The sequence below is a fragment of the Macaca thibetana genome, chromosome 1 (genome assembly GCF_024542745.1).
Source record: "Macaca thibetana thibetana isolate TM-01 chromosome 1, ASM2454274v1, whole genome shotgun sequence".
NCBI lineage: Eukaryota > Metazoa > Chordata > Mammalia > Primates > Cercopithecidae > Macaca > Macaca thibetana.
In genome coordinates, this window is record NC_065578.1 from 216,436,832 (window position 1) to 216,455,648 (window position 18,817).

An 18,817-nucleotide genomic window follows, 5' to 3' on the forward strand; every position below is an offset into this window, starting at 1 on the left:
GGCCACCTTGGCCTCCCAAAGTGCTGGGATTACAAGCATGAGCCACTGTGCCCAGCCTCTCATGCATGTGTTTTTAGGGCCACACATCAAGCTTGGCTGCTCCTAAAAGGGCATATCAGTTGCGGAGGCAGGGAGGTAGCCCATAGGATGTGAAGATAAAGATCTGGGACTGCTTCCTAGAGCATGAGCCCTGTCAGTTTGAAGAAGTTGCAGTGCACACTGGAATGAACACTATGCTCTTTGGGCACCTGGAACATCAGTGTCTTCAGGAGCTCTCTGATGGGTGATGGTGCATTCTGCATCTGGCCTCTGAAGGAGAGGACCACGTGATATGGCAGTGTGGAGCAGTGGGTGCCTGATGGCATTTGTTGTCTTGCTGCTCTGCAGACCAGGGGCCTGCCATCGGATCCTGTCCTGCCCTGGTCCCCCTGTGGGAAGCTCTGGAACAGACTGCTTTCTGGGGCCCGACTTCATCTGGCCACACTGAGAGATGAGAGATAAGAGGTTCAGTATTTTGGGGTGCCCCTTTAATCCATCCACTTGACAGGCTGAGTATCCCTTTTTCAAAATGCTTGGGACCAGAAGTATTTTGGATTTCTAATTTTTTTTGGATTTTGAAATATTTGCATATACATAATGAGATATCTTGGGAAAGGGATTCAAGTCTAAACACAAAACTCATTTATGTTTCATGTAAACCCTATGGACATAGCCTGAAGGTAATTTTATGCAGTATTTTAAATAATGTGTAGATGAAACAAAGTTTCTATACATAGAACCATCAGAAAGCAAAAGTATCACTATGTCGGCTGCCCCTGAGGACAAGCTGGCTGTTTGGTGTCAGCATCATTCCTGACCCTAAACTGATAGGAATTGATGTTGATAAGCAATCATCTTACACTTATTCACACAGAAGTACGTGGCAGTAAAAAATATGAAGTACCATTCACGAAGTGAAGAAATAATGTGTTCAAGGTAATGAAGCAGCACAGTAGCATCACCACAATACCTGTGTCAGCTGTTAGCAACAGCAAACGCCGGACTTTCAGTCTCTGCCTGCAATGCTGTGTTTTGATTAGAAGGTTACTGTATACTGTACAGGTTGAGTGATCCTTATCTGAAATGCCTGGGACCTCAAAATGTTTTGGGTTTTGGAGCATTTTGGATTTAGGATTTTCAGATTAGGGATGGTTAACTTGTATTGCAATGTCCGGTGGGTGAAGATTCCTGAATTAGGGTAGTCCTAGATTTCAGTTAAGGCATTAATTATTCCTGATAGATGATAGTTCGAAAAAAGAGGCTTGATGATCAAGTGACTTTGGAACAGGCTGTGTTGAACAAAGTTAAGTTTCATGATTGTAGAACATTCCAAAGACTTTAATATACTAATACACACTATAAATGACCATATAAAACCACATATAAATATTATATATAAACCATAATATTTGAGTTTTGCAGACATTTTTGATCACTGAAGCCCTTTATTGAGCAGCTCTGGCCAGACACAGTGGCTCATGCCTATAATCCCAGCACTTTGGGAGACTGAGGGAAGTGGATCACGAGGTCAGGAGTTCAAGAGAAGCACCTTGAGGAATGAGTATTAAACAGAACACAGTTTAGAAAATATATTGATAAGAGGTTATTAAAAATTCGTGCCTTGAAGGCTGTAAGTGCACTTTAATCAGAGTGCCAGAGTGTTTTGTTCACATGTTTTTAATTATTGGAATGCACACTTTTAAAAATATGCAAATAAAAAGGTTGAAAACTAAAAAATAAAGTTAGTGCCTGTTATTTAGACATGGAAGGATAAAATTATAAATGATAAGTTTTACGTATTTCAAAACAAAAGTCAGCATTATACTTATTGGTAAAAGACTAGTGTTCCAAATTATTAAATAATAATAATGTTTTTATAAAATGGATTATTATCACTTTATGCATTTATGTTGCTTTGGTAGTGCTGGCCAGTGCCTTGTCATGACAGAGAAGTAAGATACCATAAGAAGATAATACAAAAAGTATTATTAGAAAATATAAAATAATCAACGGAAAGATTTTAATTAATACGTTTTTTCAGGAAATAGATATATAGTCAATAGCAAAAATTCAATTTTTACCTCAAACACTTGAAATTACAGGGTTCTAAAAATATTTCATCACAATATCTACAAAAAAAATACTCAGGCATCATCTTGGAGGATTGTGTGTGGCTTACATGACGAACCTCAAGATATGTCATATTTAATTTAGCGATCTATAAAGGGATATATATATCTAAATATACATCTCTTAGATGTGAAAACTAAATATTCTAAAATGTTAATTCTCAATGCATAGCTGATTGCAATATCAATAAAACTTTCAATGGTATTTCATTTGGAATTTCTAAATTGTATATGGATTTCTGTATTTCCTTTGGAATAATAAGTTGGTATTGATGAACATTCCTAAAAAGAGGCTAATAGAGTGGCATTAAATAAAACACTATGGTAATGGCACAAGACTAGAAATACAAATCAGAATAGAATCAGTAGAATGGACAATTGATAGAATTAATCTCAATCACATAAAAGATGATAATACATGATAAAGTGCAAGGAAAGGAATCAAGCACTTGGTAAATAGGAAAAGCTAACCTTTCACTTTGAATCACATCAAAATAAACCAGATGAATTATTCAGTGTGTTGTCCAGTGTCAAAAATAAAAACAAAAAACAAAAAAACCACAGTAAATCTATCTGTAAATTGTTGAAGAAAATCGAATTAAGTACTTGCTAGACCTCTAGAAAAAGGACGATTTTTCTTTCTGTGCCTTTTGGGCCTTTCACAGGATAAGTTTCTAAACTTTAAAGTATGAGAAGAAATCTCAACAGCTGTGACTACCTAAAAATAAAGGATAATGTACTTTTAAAATGACCTTAAATTTAAAAACCAAACATCAGCTTTGTGCAGTGACAGCCTCATAACCAGAGAGATTTTCCCAAGATCCTGTTATGGCTCATAAGAACCTTGCTAGTTCAACTGTGTTCAACTCGCTGAATTTCAACAAGATAAGACAAATATACAAAGATGAATTGGGCAGGATTCTTCAATAAAGAATTGATTATTGATTATAATAATGAAAAATCAGAAACAATCTAAACATCCACAATTGGGGGTTGATTAAATACATTTTGATAAAGCTCTATAATGGAATATTAAGCAGTCGCTAAAAATAATAAGGTAATGAATATTTATTGAGAATGAAAGGTCCAATTTATTGCTGAGTGAGAAATTAGATTAGAGAACAACATTAAAAGTAGTTAACTCTGGATCGAGCATGGAGGCTCACACCTGTAATCCCAGCACTTTGGGAGGCTGAGGCAGGTGGATCATTTGAGGTCAGGAGTTTGAGACCAGTCTGGCCAGTATGGTGAAACCCCATCTCTACTAAAAATACAAAAGTTAGCTCGGTGGTAGTGGTGCGCACCTGTAGTCCCAGCTACTCCAGAGGCTGAGGCAGGAGAATCACTTGAGCCTGGGAGGTGGAGGTTGTGGTGAGTCGAGATCATGCCACTGCACTCCAGCCTGGGCAATTATGGCAAGACTCCATCTCAAAAAGAAAAAAGAAAAAAAGAAAAGAGTAGTTAACTCTGAGTAGAATTTGAAGTGATTTTAACTTAAACTTTCATCTGTGTCTTTTTTTTTTCCTCCAGTAATTGTGTATGATTTTGATCATCAGAAAGGAAATGGAGCTGTTTTCATTTTAGAAAAACAAGTGCAAACAACTGACCTGGAAAATTGTTTGCAGTGACTTCGACATAGGGTTAAGTCTTTATTATTCAAACAGCTCACGCTCATTGTTAAGAAATAATCAAAGACCCCCGTAGGGTTGAGCAGAGAACATGAATAGACAGTTCATAACATAGGAAACACGGATGGTAAACAAACATATGGATCATTATTGAGATTCACTTGTAATCAAAGCAGTGTAAATTTAAATAATGAGGTAACTTTCTTTGTTGTTAAATTAGCAAAAGTTCATTGCTGTGTTATTTATAATAAAGAAAAAATAGCCGGGCGCGGTGGCTCACGCCTGTAATCCCAGCACTTTGGGAGGCCGAGGCGGGCGGATCACGAGGTCAGGAGATCGAGACCATCCTGGCTAACACGGTGAAACCCCGTCTCTACTAAAAATGCAAAAAATTAGCCGGGCGAGGCGGCGGGCGCCTGTAGTCCCAGCTACTCGGGAGGCTGAGGCAGGAGAATGGCGTGAACCCGGGAGGCGGAGCTTGCAGTGAGCTGAGATCGCGCCATTGCACTCCAGCCTGGGCGACTAAGCGAGACTCTGTCTCAAAAAAAAAAAAAAAAAAAAAAAAAAAAGAAAAAATAATATCAATAAATTGTGGTATATTCTTTTGGTACTGTTAAAAATGGAAGGTTGTGTAAATTATGTTGTAACCTGGAAAAATATGACATTTAGGTGAAGTAATTAAGGAGTTAAGATTTTATACTGTAAGTACTAACAGGTGGGATGGGGTGGAGTAAGGTGAGGTGAGGTGGGGTGGGGTGGAGTGAGGTGGGGTGGGGTGGGGTGGAGTGAGGTGGGGTGGGGTGGAGTGGGGTAGAATGAGGTAGAGTGGGGTGGAGTGAGGTGGGGTGGGGTGGAGTGGGGTAGAATGAGGTAGAGTGAGGTGGGGGTGGGGTAGGGTGAGGTGAGGTGGGGTGGGGTGGAGTGAGGTGGGGTGGGGTGGAGTGGGGTAGAATGAGGTAGAGTGAGGTGGGGGTGGGGTGGGGTGGAGTGAGGTGGGGTGGGGTGGAGTGGGGTAGAATGAGGTAGAGTGGGGTGGAGTGAGGTGGGGTGGGGTGAGGTGAGGTGGGGTGGAGTGAGGTGGGGTGGGGTGGGGTGGAGTGAGGTGGGGTGGGGTGGAGTGGGGTAGAATGAGGTAGAGTGAGGTGGGGGTGGGGTAGGGTGAGGTGAGGTGGGGTGGGGTGGAGTGAGGTGGGGTGGGGTGGAGTGGGGTAGAATGAGGTAGAGTGGGGTGGAGTGAAGTGGGGTGGCGTGGAGTGGGGTAGAATGAGGTAGAGTGAGGTGGGGGTGGGGTGGAGTGAGTGAGGTGGGGTGGGGTGAGGTGAGTGGGATGGGGGTGGAGTGAGGTGGGGTGGAGTGAGGTGAGTGGGGTGCGGTGGAGTGAGGTGAGTGGGGTGGGGTGGAGTGAGGTGAGATGGGGTGGAGTGAGGTGAGATGGGGTGGAGTGAGGTGAGTGGGGTGCGGTGGAGTGAGGTGGGGTGGCGTGGGGTGTGGGGGGAGAAGAGCAGGGTTGTTCAAGGGAGGAAGATCTGAGTTCAGTCCAGCTCTGCCACTCAATAAGTCTGTGATCTTGGGCAAAAGGTGCTTAGCCTCTCTGAGCTTTGGTTTATTTTTTCTCTATGATTGTAAAAGTATATACAGTACCTGATGTAGAACCTGGTGTGTAGTGTTTATTCAGTACATATTTGTTGAATGAATGAATGGTATTCAGTGCTATATATAAAAGCATATGTATGAAGAAAGATTGGAAGAAAATACAGCAAAATGATGAGTGGTTATATTGGGGGAAGAGAATGTGAGTGATTTTAAAATTTCCTATTTTCTGTTTGGTGGTATTATATTTCTAATTGAAATAATTACCTAAACTCATTCCTAATGTCTTTCTTTCTGGGCGTCCTACTGTATTTACTGTTTGATACATCGTGAGACCTTTTTCTTTTCTTTGAGACAAGGTCTAGCTGTGTCGCCAGGCTGGCATGCAGTACTGTGATCCTGGCTCACTGCAGCCTCGACCTCCTGGAGCTCAAGCAGTCCTCCCGCCTGGGCCTACCAAAGTGCTGGACTGCAGGCATGAGCTGCCATGCTTAGCACGATTTTAAGACTCAATTACATTATTTTCCTTTATTCTTTCACTCAGCCAAACACCTTGGAGTTGGCCTTGACCCTTTTCTTTCTATGTCAGCAAATCTTGCTGGCTCTGCTCTTTAGAATATATACAGAATCGGCCGGGCGCGGCGGCTCACGCCTGTCATCCCAGCACTTTGGGAGGCCGAGGCGGGTGGATCACGAGGTCAGGAGATCAAGACCATCCTGGCCAACATGGTGAAACCCTGTCTCTACTAAAAATACAAAAAATTAGCCGGGCGTGGTGGTATGCACCTGTAGGCCCAGCTACTCAGGAGGCTGAGGCAAGAGAATCGCTTGAACCCAGGAGGCGGAGCTTGCAGTGAGCCAAGATTGAGCCACTGCACTCCAACCTGGGCAACAGAGAGAGACTCCATCTCAAAAAAAAAAAAATAAATAAAATAAAAGAATATATCCAGAATCCTGACATGTCTCACCACCTTCACTGCTACCATTCTGGCCCACGTCTCTCACCTGGAGTTCTGCGGTGGCCTCCTGCCTGGTCTCTCTGCTTCCACCCTTGTCGTAATAGCCAGAGTGATGAGTGATGATCAGCAGACCACATCACTTTGCTGCCTGGAAAAACCCTTCAGCGCCTTCACATCTCATTCAGAGTAAAAGCCAAAATCCTTAAAGTAGCCTACAGGGCTTTTTTTTTTTTTTTTTTTTGAGTTGGAGTTTTGCTCTTGTTGCCCAGGCTGGAGTGCAATGGCGCAATCTCGGCTCACTGCAACCTCCGCCTCCCAGATCCAAGCAATTCTCCTGCCTCAGCCTCCGGAGTAGCTGGGATGACAGTTATGCGCCACCACGTCCAGCTAATTTTGTATTTTTAGTAGAGACGGGGTTTTACCCCGTTGGCCAGGCTGGTCTCGACCTCCTGACCTCAGGTGATCCACCCGCCTTGGCCTCCCAAAGTGCTGGGAATACAGGTGTGAACCACTGCGCCTGGCCAAGGCCTCTTGACAATCTATTCCTCACCTTCAGACTCATACCTTTCTGATCTTATTTCTTACTCTTTTGCACTTACTGTTCTCTCTGCCTGAAAACTCTGCAGTTGTTCATAAGGCTGGCTCCTTCCCTGCTTCAGGTATCTGCCCAAGTGTCACCTTACCGCAGAGGTAGGCCTGTCTCAGACCTCCGTATCAACCCGTTCTCCCCACCCACGCCCCACCCAGCGTCCCTCATGTCCCTACCCTGTTTATTCCTTCCTCCATTTTTCATTTGCCTTACTATGTATTTTATCAAATATTACGAGCTTGTATATCTTTCCCAATAAAAGCAGCTCTATAGAGGCAGGGATTTTTTTTTTTCTATTTTGTTCCTTGCCATAACCTTACCACATAGTAAGTACTAGGTAACTTTTTTTTTTTTTTTTTTTTTGAGACGGAGTCTCGCTCTGTCGCCCAGGCTGGAGTGCAGTGGCCGGATCTCAGCTCACTGCAAGCTCCGCCTCCCGGGTTTACGCCATTCTCCTGCCTCAGCCTCCCGAGTAGCCGGGACCACAGGCGCCGCCACCTCGCCCAGCTAATTTTTTGTGTTTTTAGTAGAGACGGGGTTTCGCCGTGTTAGCCAGGATGATCTCGATCTCCTGACCTTGTGATCCGCCCGTCTCGGCCTCCCGAAGTGCTGGGATTACAGGCTTAAGCCACCGCGCCCGGCCGGTAACTATTTATTGAATATATATATGAGTGTTTCATATATGTAAGTCATAGTCCAAAACTAGTTTGAAAGCTCTTTGAGAAAATGTCATGTTGGTTTTTATGCATTTGTTCCCACAACTCTGCAAGCATAGAATAAGGCAAGGTAGGCAGGGAACACTGCGGAGAAGCAAACAGTATCTGTTGTGTTGGATTCTCTGTGCCTCTCAGGCGAGGACTCTACCCAGAGGACTTGAGAGAGAGGCCGCTGCTGGAAATATCCTATCACCGTGATTGGAGTGGTTCCATGAGCATGTGCGTGTGCAAACACTTAATTAAACTGTGTACTGAAGATCAGTGCCATGAGTATGTGCGTGTGCAAACACTTAATTAAACTGTGTACTGAAGATCAGTGCACCTTTACCATATGTACATTATGCCTCAGAAAAAATGTTTACAAACACAATATATCCTTTGACATCTCCAGAGGAAGTTAAACATGCTAAATGATACATAAAGATAAGGAAAGAGTTCTTCATATGCTTGCTTATTAAGATTGCTAGTCTGGTTATTAGAATTTTTGTTTTCAATTCAAAGCTAAATTAAAATAATTTTTATTTACTTTGTCTTTTGCAGAGATAATAGTAGCAGAATTTCACAAAAAAATCAAGGAAGCATTTGAAGTGTTTGACCATGAGTCGAATAATACAGTGGATGTGAGGTTTGGAAATTTTTTTTTTGGTTACACTTCCAAATTACTGACACAAGTCATAAGATACAAGAGAGCTATTTTCTCTTCTTTTTACACTGTACCTTGGATTTATTATGCTGTTTTAAGTATTTATTTTCCATGCTCTGTAAAAGGTCTTTGCTAGCTATTGCTTTGATAAGTACTGTTTCTTATTCTTCATACTCTGGTAGAAAGAATATACTGTATTCTCATTGCCCGTTCCAACCTATAAATTGTAAACTCTGTGAGTGAGATGAACTGTATTTCAGTTTTAGTGCTTGGCGCATATTTGGCACTCAGGAAGTAGTCGAGTGAAGGAACGCCATTTGCTTTGTAAAACACATAAAGATGTATTATAAGGCCACGAATAGGATATTGCAAGGAAACATTAATAATGCCTATGCGATGGCACACTCCCCCTGTAAAATAGCAAAAAGAACCCAAACAGAAGAACATGAAACGACAAGAGAAGACATGAATACTGCTGGGTCTGAAATGGAGGACACAGCATGAGTCTGAAACAAAACAAACAAAAAACCCCTTAAAAGACAGAAGAGATTACACACACTAATAAGAATTGTAGGGTTTGTGCCACACACATCAAAGAAAGGCAGTGAAGCTGGGTGCGGTGGCTCACACCTGTAATCCCAGTACTTTGGGAGGTCAAGGTGGGCAGATCACCTGTGGTCAGGAGTTCAAGACCAGCCTGAACAACATGATGAAACTCCATCTCTACTAAAAATACAAAAATTAGCCAGGCGTGGTGGCGGGCGCCTGTAATCCCAGTTACTTTGGAGGCCGAGGCAGAAGAATCACTTGTACCCCGGAGGCAGAGGTTGCAGTGAGCCGAGATCACGCCACTGCACTCCAGCCTGGGCGATAGAGCGAGACTGTCTCCAAAAAAAAAAAAAAAAAAAAAAAAGGCAATGAAACCATTCTTTAGGAGGCCAGGCTAAATGAGGGTTATTTGATGCGATTGCAATCTCAAGACCAGGGCCTAGTAAAGAGGCCAGCACAGCAGTGGGAAGTGGTTTGAAAACGGTTCTGGAAAGGAACTGTTTGAGGCTTATAAACCAGTGCCATCAGAGGTGCAGCACCACATAGCTCTGGTGGCTCTGGTCACATTGCATTCTGTGGGAATGACACTGGAATACCAGGCCTTCCTGTGGGTACCCCAGTAGGAAATGAGTGGGTGGGGTGCTAGTGGTGGTGGTAGGGTTGGGGAGGGGGTGCAGCAGGCAGCCCTGGCCTGCAATTTGAATAACTAAGCACATGAATGACAAGTGCCTTGACCTCAGACCTTTCCTTGAAGGGTTCTCCTGGGGGCAGGGGACAGAGGTATTGTTAGAGAAGTCAGGGAAAGTATGGCGTTATGAGAGAAAGGGGAAAGAGAGAAAAGAAACCAGCATTTGCTTAAGGCTTGCCATCTAACACACTACCTGTAGTTGGGTGCTAGAGGCTTCATGTGGATTACCTCATTTTAATCTTTTTATTTGTGGGTTAAGGGTTGGCATCTCCGGTTTCTGGAGACAAGGAGAAGGTAAATAGTTTGCTCCATGTCACACCAGGGTTTTTCTAACTCCGAGTCTCTTGCTATGCTACGTGACCCACACTCCCACCCCTACCTACCCTTTAAAGACATCGGGGCTTCTCTTCTGCATTCAGGCTTCCTGACAGTAGCCGTGAAAAGAACATCTCTGGATCCTGAGAGCAACGAGGCCAGGCCTTTTATGGTAAAAGGGCCAATTCAGTAAAAGTAAACATGTTTATGGGCTGAATCTTTTTTCCACTGAAAGTTAAAATAACTTTACCGAGGCCCTGAGGGACAGTAGATGTTCTTACAACTTAAAGGGTCTGCTTTATTAGTTAAAGATGGTTACTACGAACACTGTTACTGTTTTTAGCTTTAAAATATTGATGCTGAGTGTATTTGAGGAGGGACAACATGGATGAATGTAGCTTCCTGATCATTATTCCTGTGTTAATTTGTATAGCACTTTAAAGTTTATAATGAATGTTCTCATGCTTCTGGTATCATTACCATCCACTCTTTTTTAAAAATTCGTTTAAAGATAGGGTCTTACTCTGTCCTTCAGGCTGGATTACAGTGGCTTGATCATAACTCAGCGTGTGTGACCTTGAACTCCTGAAGTGATCCTCCTGCCTCAGCTTCCCAAGCAGCTAGGACTGTAGGCACTCGCTACCACGCCCAGCTAATTATTATTTCTTGTAGTGACAGGGGTGTTGCTACGTTGCCCAGGCTGGTCTTGAACTCCTGGCCTCAAGTGATAGACCCTCCTCAGCCTCCCAAAGTGTTAGTATTACAGGTGTGAGCCACTGCACTTGGCCACTGTTTATAAATTGGAAACTAAGCTTTGGGAGGCTGAGGCAGGTGGATCACCTGAGGTCAGGAATTTGAGACCAGCCTGCCCAACATGGTGAAACCTCGTCTCTCCTAAAAATAAAAAAAGTAAAAAAAAAAAAAAAAAAAAAAAAAAAAAATTAGCTGGGTGTGGTGGCGGGCGCCTGTAGTCCCAGCTGCTTGGGAGGCTGAGGCTTTAGAATCTCTTGAACCTAGGGGGTGGAGATTGCAGTGAGCTGAGATTGCATCACTGCGCTCCAGTCTGGGCAACAGAGTGAGACTCCATCTCAACAAAGCAAACAAACAAACAAGAAAATGTAAGGATGGAGAAGCCAAAAGACTTGCCCAAGATCACACAATAGGTTAGCAACAAAGTTGGAACTCAAGTTCGCTTCTTCTTTGGGGCAGCGCTTTCCAGTTTGTGTACCCCCCAGGGGCGGCTCTGAGAATGCAGGATGAGTGAGGTCTGGCCCTGCCTTTCCCAGCGCGTTTTCTCGGTTTGTAAAAGCGGTTGATCTATCGAGAATGTATTTCGGCTGATTAAAGCGAAGGTCTAAATAGACTTTTTTTTTTTTCCAAGTTACCAGTTTATTCCACTTACTTCTGGAATTGTTAGGCCTTCTTTATAATATGCAACATTTTATAGAAGGGGTCTAATTTGGCGCATATCTTATGTGCTGTACCACTTTACCTTCAATGCTCTATTAACTGTTGTCAGTTTATAAAATAATTTAATATCTGATAGTTTAATATCCTTCTTTTTAAACATTTTAATTAAGGATTGAAGGCAGTATTCTGTGTAAGAACTGAGGAAAGTACATAAAAAAGAATGAAATCCTGTCATTTGTGGCAACCTGAGTGAGCCTGGAGACATTATGTTAACCAAAATAAGTCAGGCACGGAAAGAGAAATGCCGCATGATCTCGCTTCTATGTGGGAGCTAAAAACAAACAAACAAACAAACACACAAACAAACAAAAAAACTGAGTTCCTGGAAGTAGAGAGTAGAGCTGTGTGTCAGAGGAGAGGAAAGACGGGGAGGAGGGACTGGGGAGGCTGGTTAATGGATGCAGAATTACAGCTGGATTGGTGGAAGGAGTTCTATTGTTCTGCTGCAGTAGAGGGTGACTCTGGTTAACTCTGATTTATTTTCCAAAAATACAAGAGAGGATTTTGAATGTTCACAAGGAAATGATCAATGTTTTAGGTGGTGGAGATGCCAGTTACCCTGATTTGATCATTACACTTTGTATAAAGCATTGATGTATCACTCTGTATATCTCAGAAATCTGTACAATTATTATTTGTCAACTAAAAATAAAAGGGAAAAAGCAAGGATTGAGTGGTGTAAAGAAGTGTTTTTCAGGCCAGGTGCAGTGCCTCACGCCTATAATCCCAGCACTTTGGGAGGCCAAAGTAAGGGAGGAGACCACCTCTCATATCGTCTTATGCCCAGTTTCTGCCTCCAAAGAAAGAAGTAGTAAAAACTAAAAGGCAGAAATGAAATCCACAGGCAGACAGCCCGGCACCGCACCCTGGGCCTGGTAGTTAAAGATCAACCCCTGACCTAGTCGGTTCTGTTATCTATAGATTCCAGACATTGTGTAGAAATACACTGTGAAAATCCCTATCTTGTTTTATTCCGATCTAAGATCTAATTACCGGTGCATGCAGCCCCCAGTCACGTACCCTCTGCTTGTTCAATCAATCACGACCCTCTCACACGCACCCCCTGAGAGTTGTGAGCTCTTAAAAGGGACAGGAGTTGCCCACTCAGAGAGCTCATCTCTTGAGACAGGAGTCTTGCTGATGCCCCCGGCCAAATAAACCCCTTCCTTCTTTAACTCGATGTCTGAGGAGTTTTGTGTGCCGCCCATCCTGCTACAGAAGCAGGTGAATCACCGGAGGTCAGGAGTTCGAGACCAGCCTGGCCAACATGGTGAAACCCCATCTCTACTAAAAATACACAGATTAGCCAGGCATGGTGGCGTGTGCCTGTAATTCCAGCTACCAGGGAGGCTGAGGCAGAAGAATCACTTGAACCCAGAAGGCAGAGGTTGCGGTGAGCCAAGATCGCACCGTTGCACTCCAGCCTGGGTGACAGAGTGAGACTCCGTCTAAAAAAAAGAAAGAAAGAAAGAAAGAAGTGTCTTTGAACGGAGGGAGAGATATATAATGACTCAGTGGGGGCAGGACAGAGAGCCGTTCCTGGAGAGCCCCCCAGGCACTGGCTGTGCCTCCCCTAGCCGCTTTATGCCTCAGGTGGAGGTTTGGTGTTACTTCCTGTGTGGGGCTGATCTAGGCCCCCTTGAGAGGTCTAGGTCTTAGAGTTTTGTGGTGGCTGCTCTCCCTTTCCCTTATCTCTGCTTTGCACAAATTGGAATATTTAATTTGAAATTTCATCGCATCAGATAAAGGGAAAGTCTGGTATTGCAAATGCTGGGCAGCCGCCAGCCCACTGTCAAAACCTTTATGAGCTGGGCCCCTGCTACTGCCCTTCCGCCTCTAGGGGCCAGTTCTGAGGTCTGGAATCAGACTTCCTGGCTTCCCATCCCAGCTCCGTGACTGCGAGTCATTTCGTTATTCTCTTTGTGCCTCAGTGTACATTTGCCTCAGAGGTTTCGTAGTACAAGTAAGTAGTTCTCAGAGTGCTCCCAAGACCCTTTCAGGGGACTGTGAAGTCAGAACTATTTTCATAATAAATTTAAGAGAGTATTTGTTCTTTTCATTCTCACTTTTTCCACGAGTATATACTGTTTTTTTCTTTTCTTTTTCTTTCATTTTTTTTTTTTTTTTAAGACAGAGTCTCTCTGTCACGCAGACTGGAGTGCAGTGGCGCGATCTCGGCTCACTGCAACCTCCGCCTCCTGGGTTCACGCCATTCTCCTGCCTCAGCCTCCCGAGTAGCTGCAATTACAGGCACCTGTCACCACGCCCGGCTAATTTTTGTATCTTTTTTTTTTTTTTTAGTAGAGATGGGGTTTCACCATGTTGGCCAGGCTGGTCACGAACTCCTGGCCTCAGGTAATCCACCCACCTCGGCCTCCCAAAGTGCTGGGATTACAGGCGTGAGCCACTGCGTCCGGCCTTGTATTGGAGTTTTTCAAAGGCTACATGACATGCAGTTTTGCAGCAGATTGAACGCAGAACTAGATATGAGAATACAGCTGTCCCCTGTGAAGCCAGGCGTTACATATTTACATTGAACGTATGTAAAACATGCCATTCTTCTCAATATACTTTTTGTTTTGGAAAATATAGTTTAAAAAAATAAAAATTATTTATGTAAACATATGAGTTGATTTATGATTTCTAAATGAATTAATACATACATATTTTTAAAATGTAAGGTTTAATTTCTAATATGATAATAAATATAGATCCATATAACTCACACAACATAAACGCTTTGAGCGCCTTGATAATTTTTGATAGTTTGTAAAAGGAGTTCTCAGACCAAAAAGTTTGAGAACCACTGTTGTGAGTGGACATTTTTAAAGCTCTTAGAACAATATTAGCTTGGGATTTAAAGCTAAGAACAGTATTAGCTATTATAATTTTTCTACTTTATATACATATAGTTTGTATTGTTATTATTTTGAGATGGAGTCTCAGTGTCTGGCTCAAGCTGGAGTGTAGTGGCCCGATCTCAGCTCATTGTAACCTCTGCCTCCTGGGTTCAAGCGATTCTCCTGCCTCAGCCTCCCAAGTAGCTGGGATTACAGGTGCCCACCACCGTGCCCATCTAATTTTTGTATTTTTGGTAGAGACAGGGTCTCGCTATGTTGCCCAGTCTAGTCTTGAACTCCTGGCCTTAAGTCATCTGCCTGCCTCAGCCTCCCAAAGTGCTGGAATTACAGACATGAGCCACGGTGCCCAGCCCCATTTTATGTTTTTAAAGTAAATAACTCAGATTTGTTTTGCCTCTGTTTAATCTGGATGAGCAATGTTATGTTATATGTAACAAAACTCTCATAAGAACTTTAAAATACATATTTTATTTTAGAGACAAGCTCTGTTTATGTTGCCCAGGCTGGCCTTGAAATCCTGAGATCAAGCGATCCTCCTGTCTCAGCCTCCCGAGTAGCTGGGACTATAAGCACCTACCACACCTGGCTAGAACGTTTTACTTATTCCCATATGTTCCATATTGATCTCTTAAGATCTAAAGCATTTTATTTTTCTTTTTCATTTCCTTGTTAAATAGTTTTTGAAAGCCAGCTCCTTGAAAAACACTGGGCAGGTTTTCAATATCACTAATTAGGGATACTCTGATTTTGCCTTATATAATATAAAACACAGACCTTTTTTTTTTTTTTTTTTAAGACAGTCTCGCTCTGTCGCCTAGGCAGGAGTGCAGTGCAGTGATCTCGGCTCACTGCAACCTCCACCTCCTGGGTTCAAGCGATTCTCCTGCCTCAGCCTCCCAAGTACCAGGAATAGTGAGATTACAGGTGTGTGCCACCATTCCCCAGTAATTATCTCTTTTTTTTTTTTTTTTTCTGTACTTTTAGTAGAGACAGGGTTTTTGCCATTATAGCCAGGCTGGTCTCGAACTCCTGGCCTCAAGTGACCCGCCCGTCTCAGCCTCCCAGAGTACTGGAATTACAGGCATGAGCCACTGCACCCGGCCACATTTTCACTTATATGTATTTTCCTGCTCTGTATTTAGAAGTTAAGAAGACCGATTGAAAATTAAATTTTTGAATAGATGATATATGTACATGGGATAAAATTCTAAAGGTAGAAATAATATATAGTGATAAATAAATCTCTTTTCTACCTATCCAGTTCCCCTTATTAAAGGCAAGGTTTGTTACAGTCTTCTCTAATTCTTCCAGAGATTCTCCATGCAAATATGTATGAGTATGTGTGTGCGTGCGTGTGTGTGTGTGTGTGTGTGTGCATACGTTTGTGTATTTTTTTTACTGTGGTAAAATATAGATAACCTAAAATTTATCATTTTAAGTATAGAATGCAGTGGCATTAACATTACTGTACAACCATCACTGCTATCCATTTTAGGCTTTTTCATCTTCCCAAACTGAAACTCTGTACCCATTTAACAATAGTTCCACACCCCTCCCTCTTGCAGCCCGTGGCAGCCACCGTTCTGCTTTCTGTGTCTATGAGTTTCATTATCCTAGATGCCTCATATATAAATGGAAGAGTACAATATTTGTCCTTCCTGTGCTTGCTTCGGCAGCACGTACACTAAAATTGGAACGCTACAGAGAAGATTAGCATGGACCCTGCAGGAGGATGACATGCAAATCTGTGAAGCATTCCATTTTTAAAATACAAACAAATAATATTTGTCCTGTGTCTTGTTTATTTCATGTAGTGTAATGTTCTCACGGTTCATCCACCTTGTTGCATGTGTCAGAATTGTATTCCTTTTTTGAATAATATTCCATTGTATTTATATCCCACATTTTATTCATCCATCTGGCTATTGATGGACATTTGGGTTGTTTTCATCTTCTGACTGTTGTGAATAACGCTGCTATGAATGTTGGTGTATAGATATCTGTTCGAGTCTCTGCTTTTAATTCTTTTGGGTGCATATCCAGGAGTGGAATTGCTGGATCACGTGGTAGTTCTGTGTTGGATATTTGAGGAACCACTGTACTGTTTTCCACAGCGGCTGCACCATGCTGCGTTCCCAGCGGCAATGCCCCGAGGTTCCGGTTTCTCCACATCTTTGCCAGCACTTGTCATTTCTGTTGGTTTTTTGGAGGGGGGTGTTGTTGTTATTGTTGTTTCTATAGTAACCATCCTACTGGGTGTGAAATGGTATCTCACTGGGGCTTTGATTTGCATTTTCCTGATTAGTAATGTTGAACATCCTTTCATGTACTTATTGGACATTTGTACATCTTCTTTGGAGAAGTCTCTAGTCTTTGCCCATTTTTAAACCAGGTTGTTTTATTTTGTTTATTTTTGAGTTGTAGGATATGTGTTTATTTTTAACGTGAATGGTATGATACTATATAAACTGTTCTGCACTCTGCTTTTTTTACTTATCAATATATCTTGACTATTAGTATATAAAAATTGGCTGGGTGTGGTGGCTCCCACCTGTAATCCCAGCACTTTGGGAGGCTGAGGTGGGCAGATCACCTGAGGTCAGGAGTTCAAGACCATTAAGACCACCCTGGCCAACATGGGGAAACCCCATCTCTACTAAAAATACAAAAATTAGCCAGACATGATGGTGGGTGCCTATAATCCCAGCTTCTTGGGAGGCTGAGACAGGAGAATCGTTTGAACCTGGGAGACAGTCGTTGCAGTGAGCTGAGATCACGCCACTGCACTCCAGCCTGGGCGGCTGAGCGAGACTCTGTCTCCAAAAAAAAAAAAAAAAAAAAAAAAAAATTTATCCTTATTTCATTGTATGGATGAATCTCATAATATATTGAATTAATCTCCCCACTAATGGACATTGAAGTTGTTTCCAGGCTTTTGCTATAATAGTTCATGTTGCAGAGAATATCTTAGCATGCATATCATCTCGCAAAAGTGAAAACTTTTTCTCAGGTAAATTATTGGAAGTATGTCAAAGGGCTTGACAATTTTTGGTAGATGTTGCTGTCTTGATGATAGTCACTCAACTCATGTGAGAGTACTAGTTTCTTCAATCCTTCTGAAACAAACTGTAATTATCAAGCATTGGGATTTTTTTTCCAATCTGATATGTGAAAGATGGAGACTCAGTGTTAATTTTCTTTTTTGTTTTTTCTTTCTTTCTTTCTTTCTTTTTTTTTGAGACAGAGTCTTACTCTGTCACCCAGGCTGGAGTGCAGTGGCATGATCTCAGCTCACTGCAACCTCCACCTCCTGGGTTCAAGCAGTTCTCCTGTCTCAGCCTCCCGAGTAGCTGGGATCACAGGCTTCCATCCGCCTGGCTAATTTTTGTATTTTTAGTAGAGATGGAGTTTCACCATATTGGTCAGGCTAGTCTCGAACTCCTGACCTCAGGTGATCCACCCGCTTTAGCCTCCCAAAGTGCTGGGATTACAGGCATGAGCCACTGTGCCTGGCCTAATTTTCATTTTCTAGATTATGAACATCTTTCATATCTCTTAAAACTATTTGTATTTCATTTTGTTTGAACTGATGGTTCATGATTTTTCCCCATTTTTTCTCACTGAATTCTTTATCTTTTCATATATTAAAGCTCTCAGCCTTAGTCAAGATATGTATGTCTTGTGTCTTTTCACTCTACTTTTACTTTCTGGCATGCAGATTTTTTTTTAAATTTAGTCAAATTACACACCTTTGGAGTATGGATTTAATTTTTGGAAACAAACAAATGTCATTTAGAATAGTTTTAGTAGAATAAATTTAGGTTCCCCTAAATAAAGCTAATTTGGTGGGGAAAATATACACCCCCAAGGCGTGCCTCTAAGGTAAATAAGCGAACTTTTCCATGTAGCTGATACATTTAATTTGAAAGTGACTATAATCTTATTCACACACAAATCCGATTTTTTGTAATCTAACAGAATAAAAGTACACTAGAAATCAGTAGAGTCAGTTGCTGGCTCTATCGTGGATTTTCTATGTGCCACCCTCTTTTTATTTCATTTTCCTTATCTATAAAATTGAAATAAAAATACCTGCACCACTTAAACCACACAAGTATAAGAATATCAAATAAAAAATATCAACTTGCATTTTTTTTTAAACACTCCATTCTGATCAATTTCAGAACAGGTTGATACTCAAGAATTTGGTGAGCTAAGATGAGATAGGGCCCAATCCTGGCATAAAAGCACCAATCTTTCCCCTTTCCCAAGCCACACCCATCTGTCCTGTTCCTATGCTTCAATGCCTTTACAATGTGACCTTATTTTTAGTATTCCAGACTCTTCTGTGTGATAAGGTTTGGCTGTGTCCCCACCCAGACCTCATCTTGAATTGTATCTGCCATTATCCCCACGTGTTGTGGGAGGGACCTGGTAAGAGGTAATTGAATTATACAGGCAGGTTTTTCCCATGCTGTTCTCGTGATAGTAAATAAGATGATTTTATAAAGGGCAGCTCCCCTGTAGACACTTTCTTGCCTGCTGCCATGTAAAATATGCCTCTGCTCCTCCTTTGCCTTCCACCGTGATTGTGAGGCCTCCCCAGCCCTGTGGAACTGTGAATCCATTAAGCCTCTTTTT

The 18,817-nt window shown here is 42.3% G+C and overlaps 1 protein-coding gene and 1 non-coding gene across 6 annotated transcripts in view; both read left to right on the forward strand.

Moving 5' to 3' along the window:
* EFCAB2 (EF-hand calcium binding domain 2) overlaps positions 1-18,817 on the forward strand; it is a 483,350-nt gene that overhangs the window by 394,685 nt on the left and 69,848 nt on the right. For all 5 annotated transcript variants that reach the window (XM_050785099.1, XM_050785114.1, XM_050785124.1 and 2 more), the window contains one exon: positions 8,191-8,275. In XM_050785099.1, coding sequence (XP_050641056.1) covers positions 8,191-8,275 — 85 coding nt within the window. The remainder of the gene's footprint in view (positions 1-8,190; positions 8,276-18,817) is intronic.
* Positions 15,837-15,943, forward strand: LOC126944539 (U6 spliceosomal RNA). Its single transcript, XR_007722085.1, has one exon. It is a non-coding gene; the product is annotated as a U6 spliceosomal RNA (small nuclear RNA).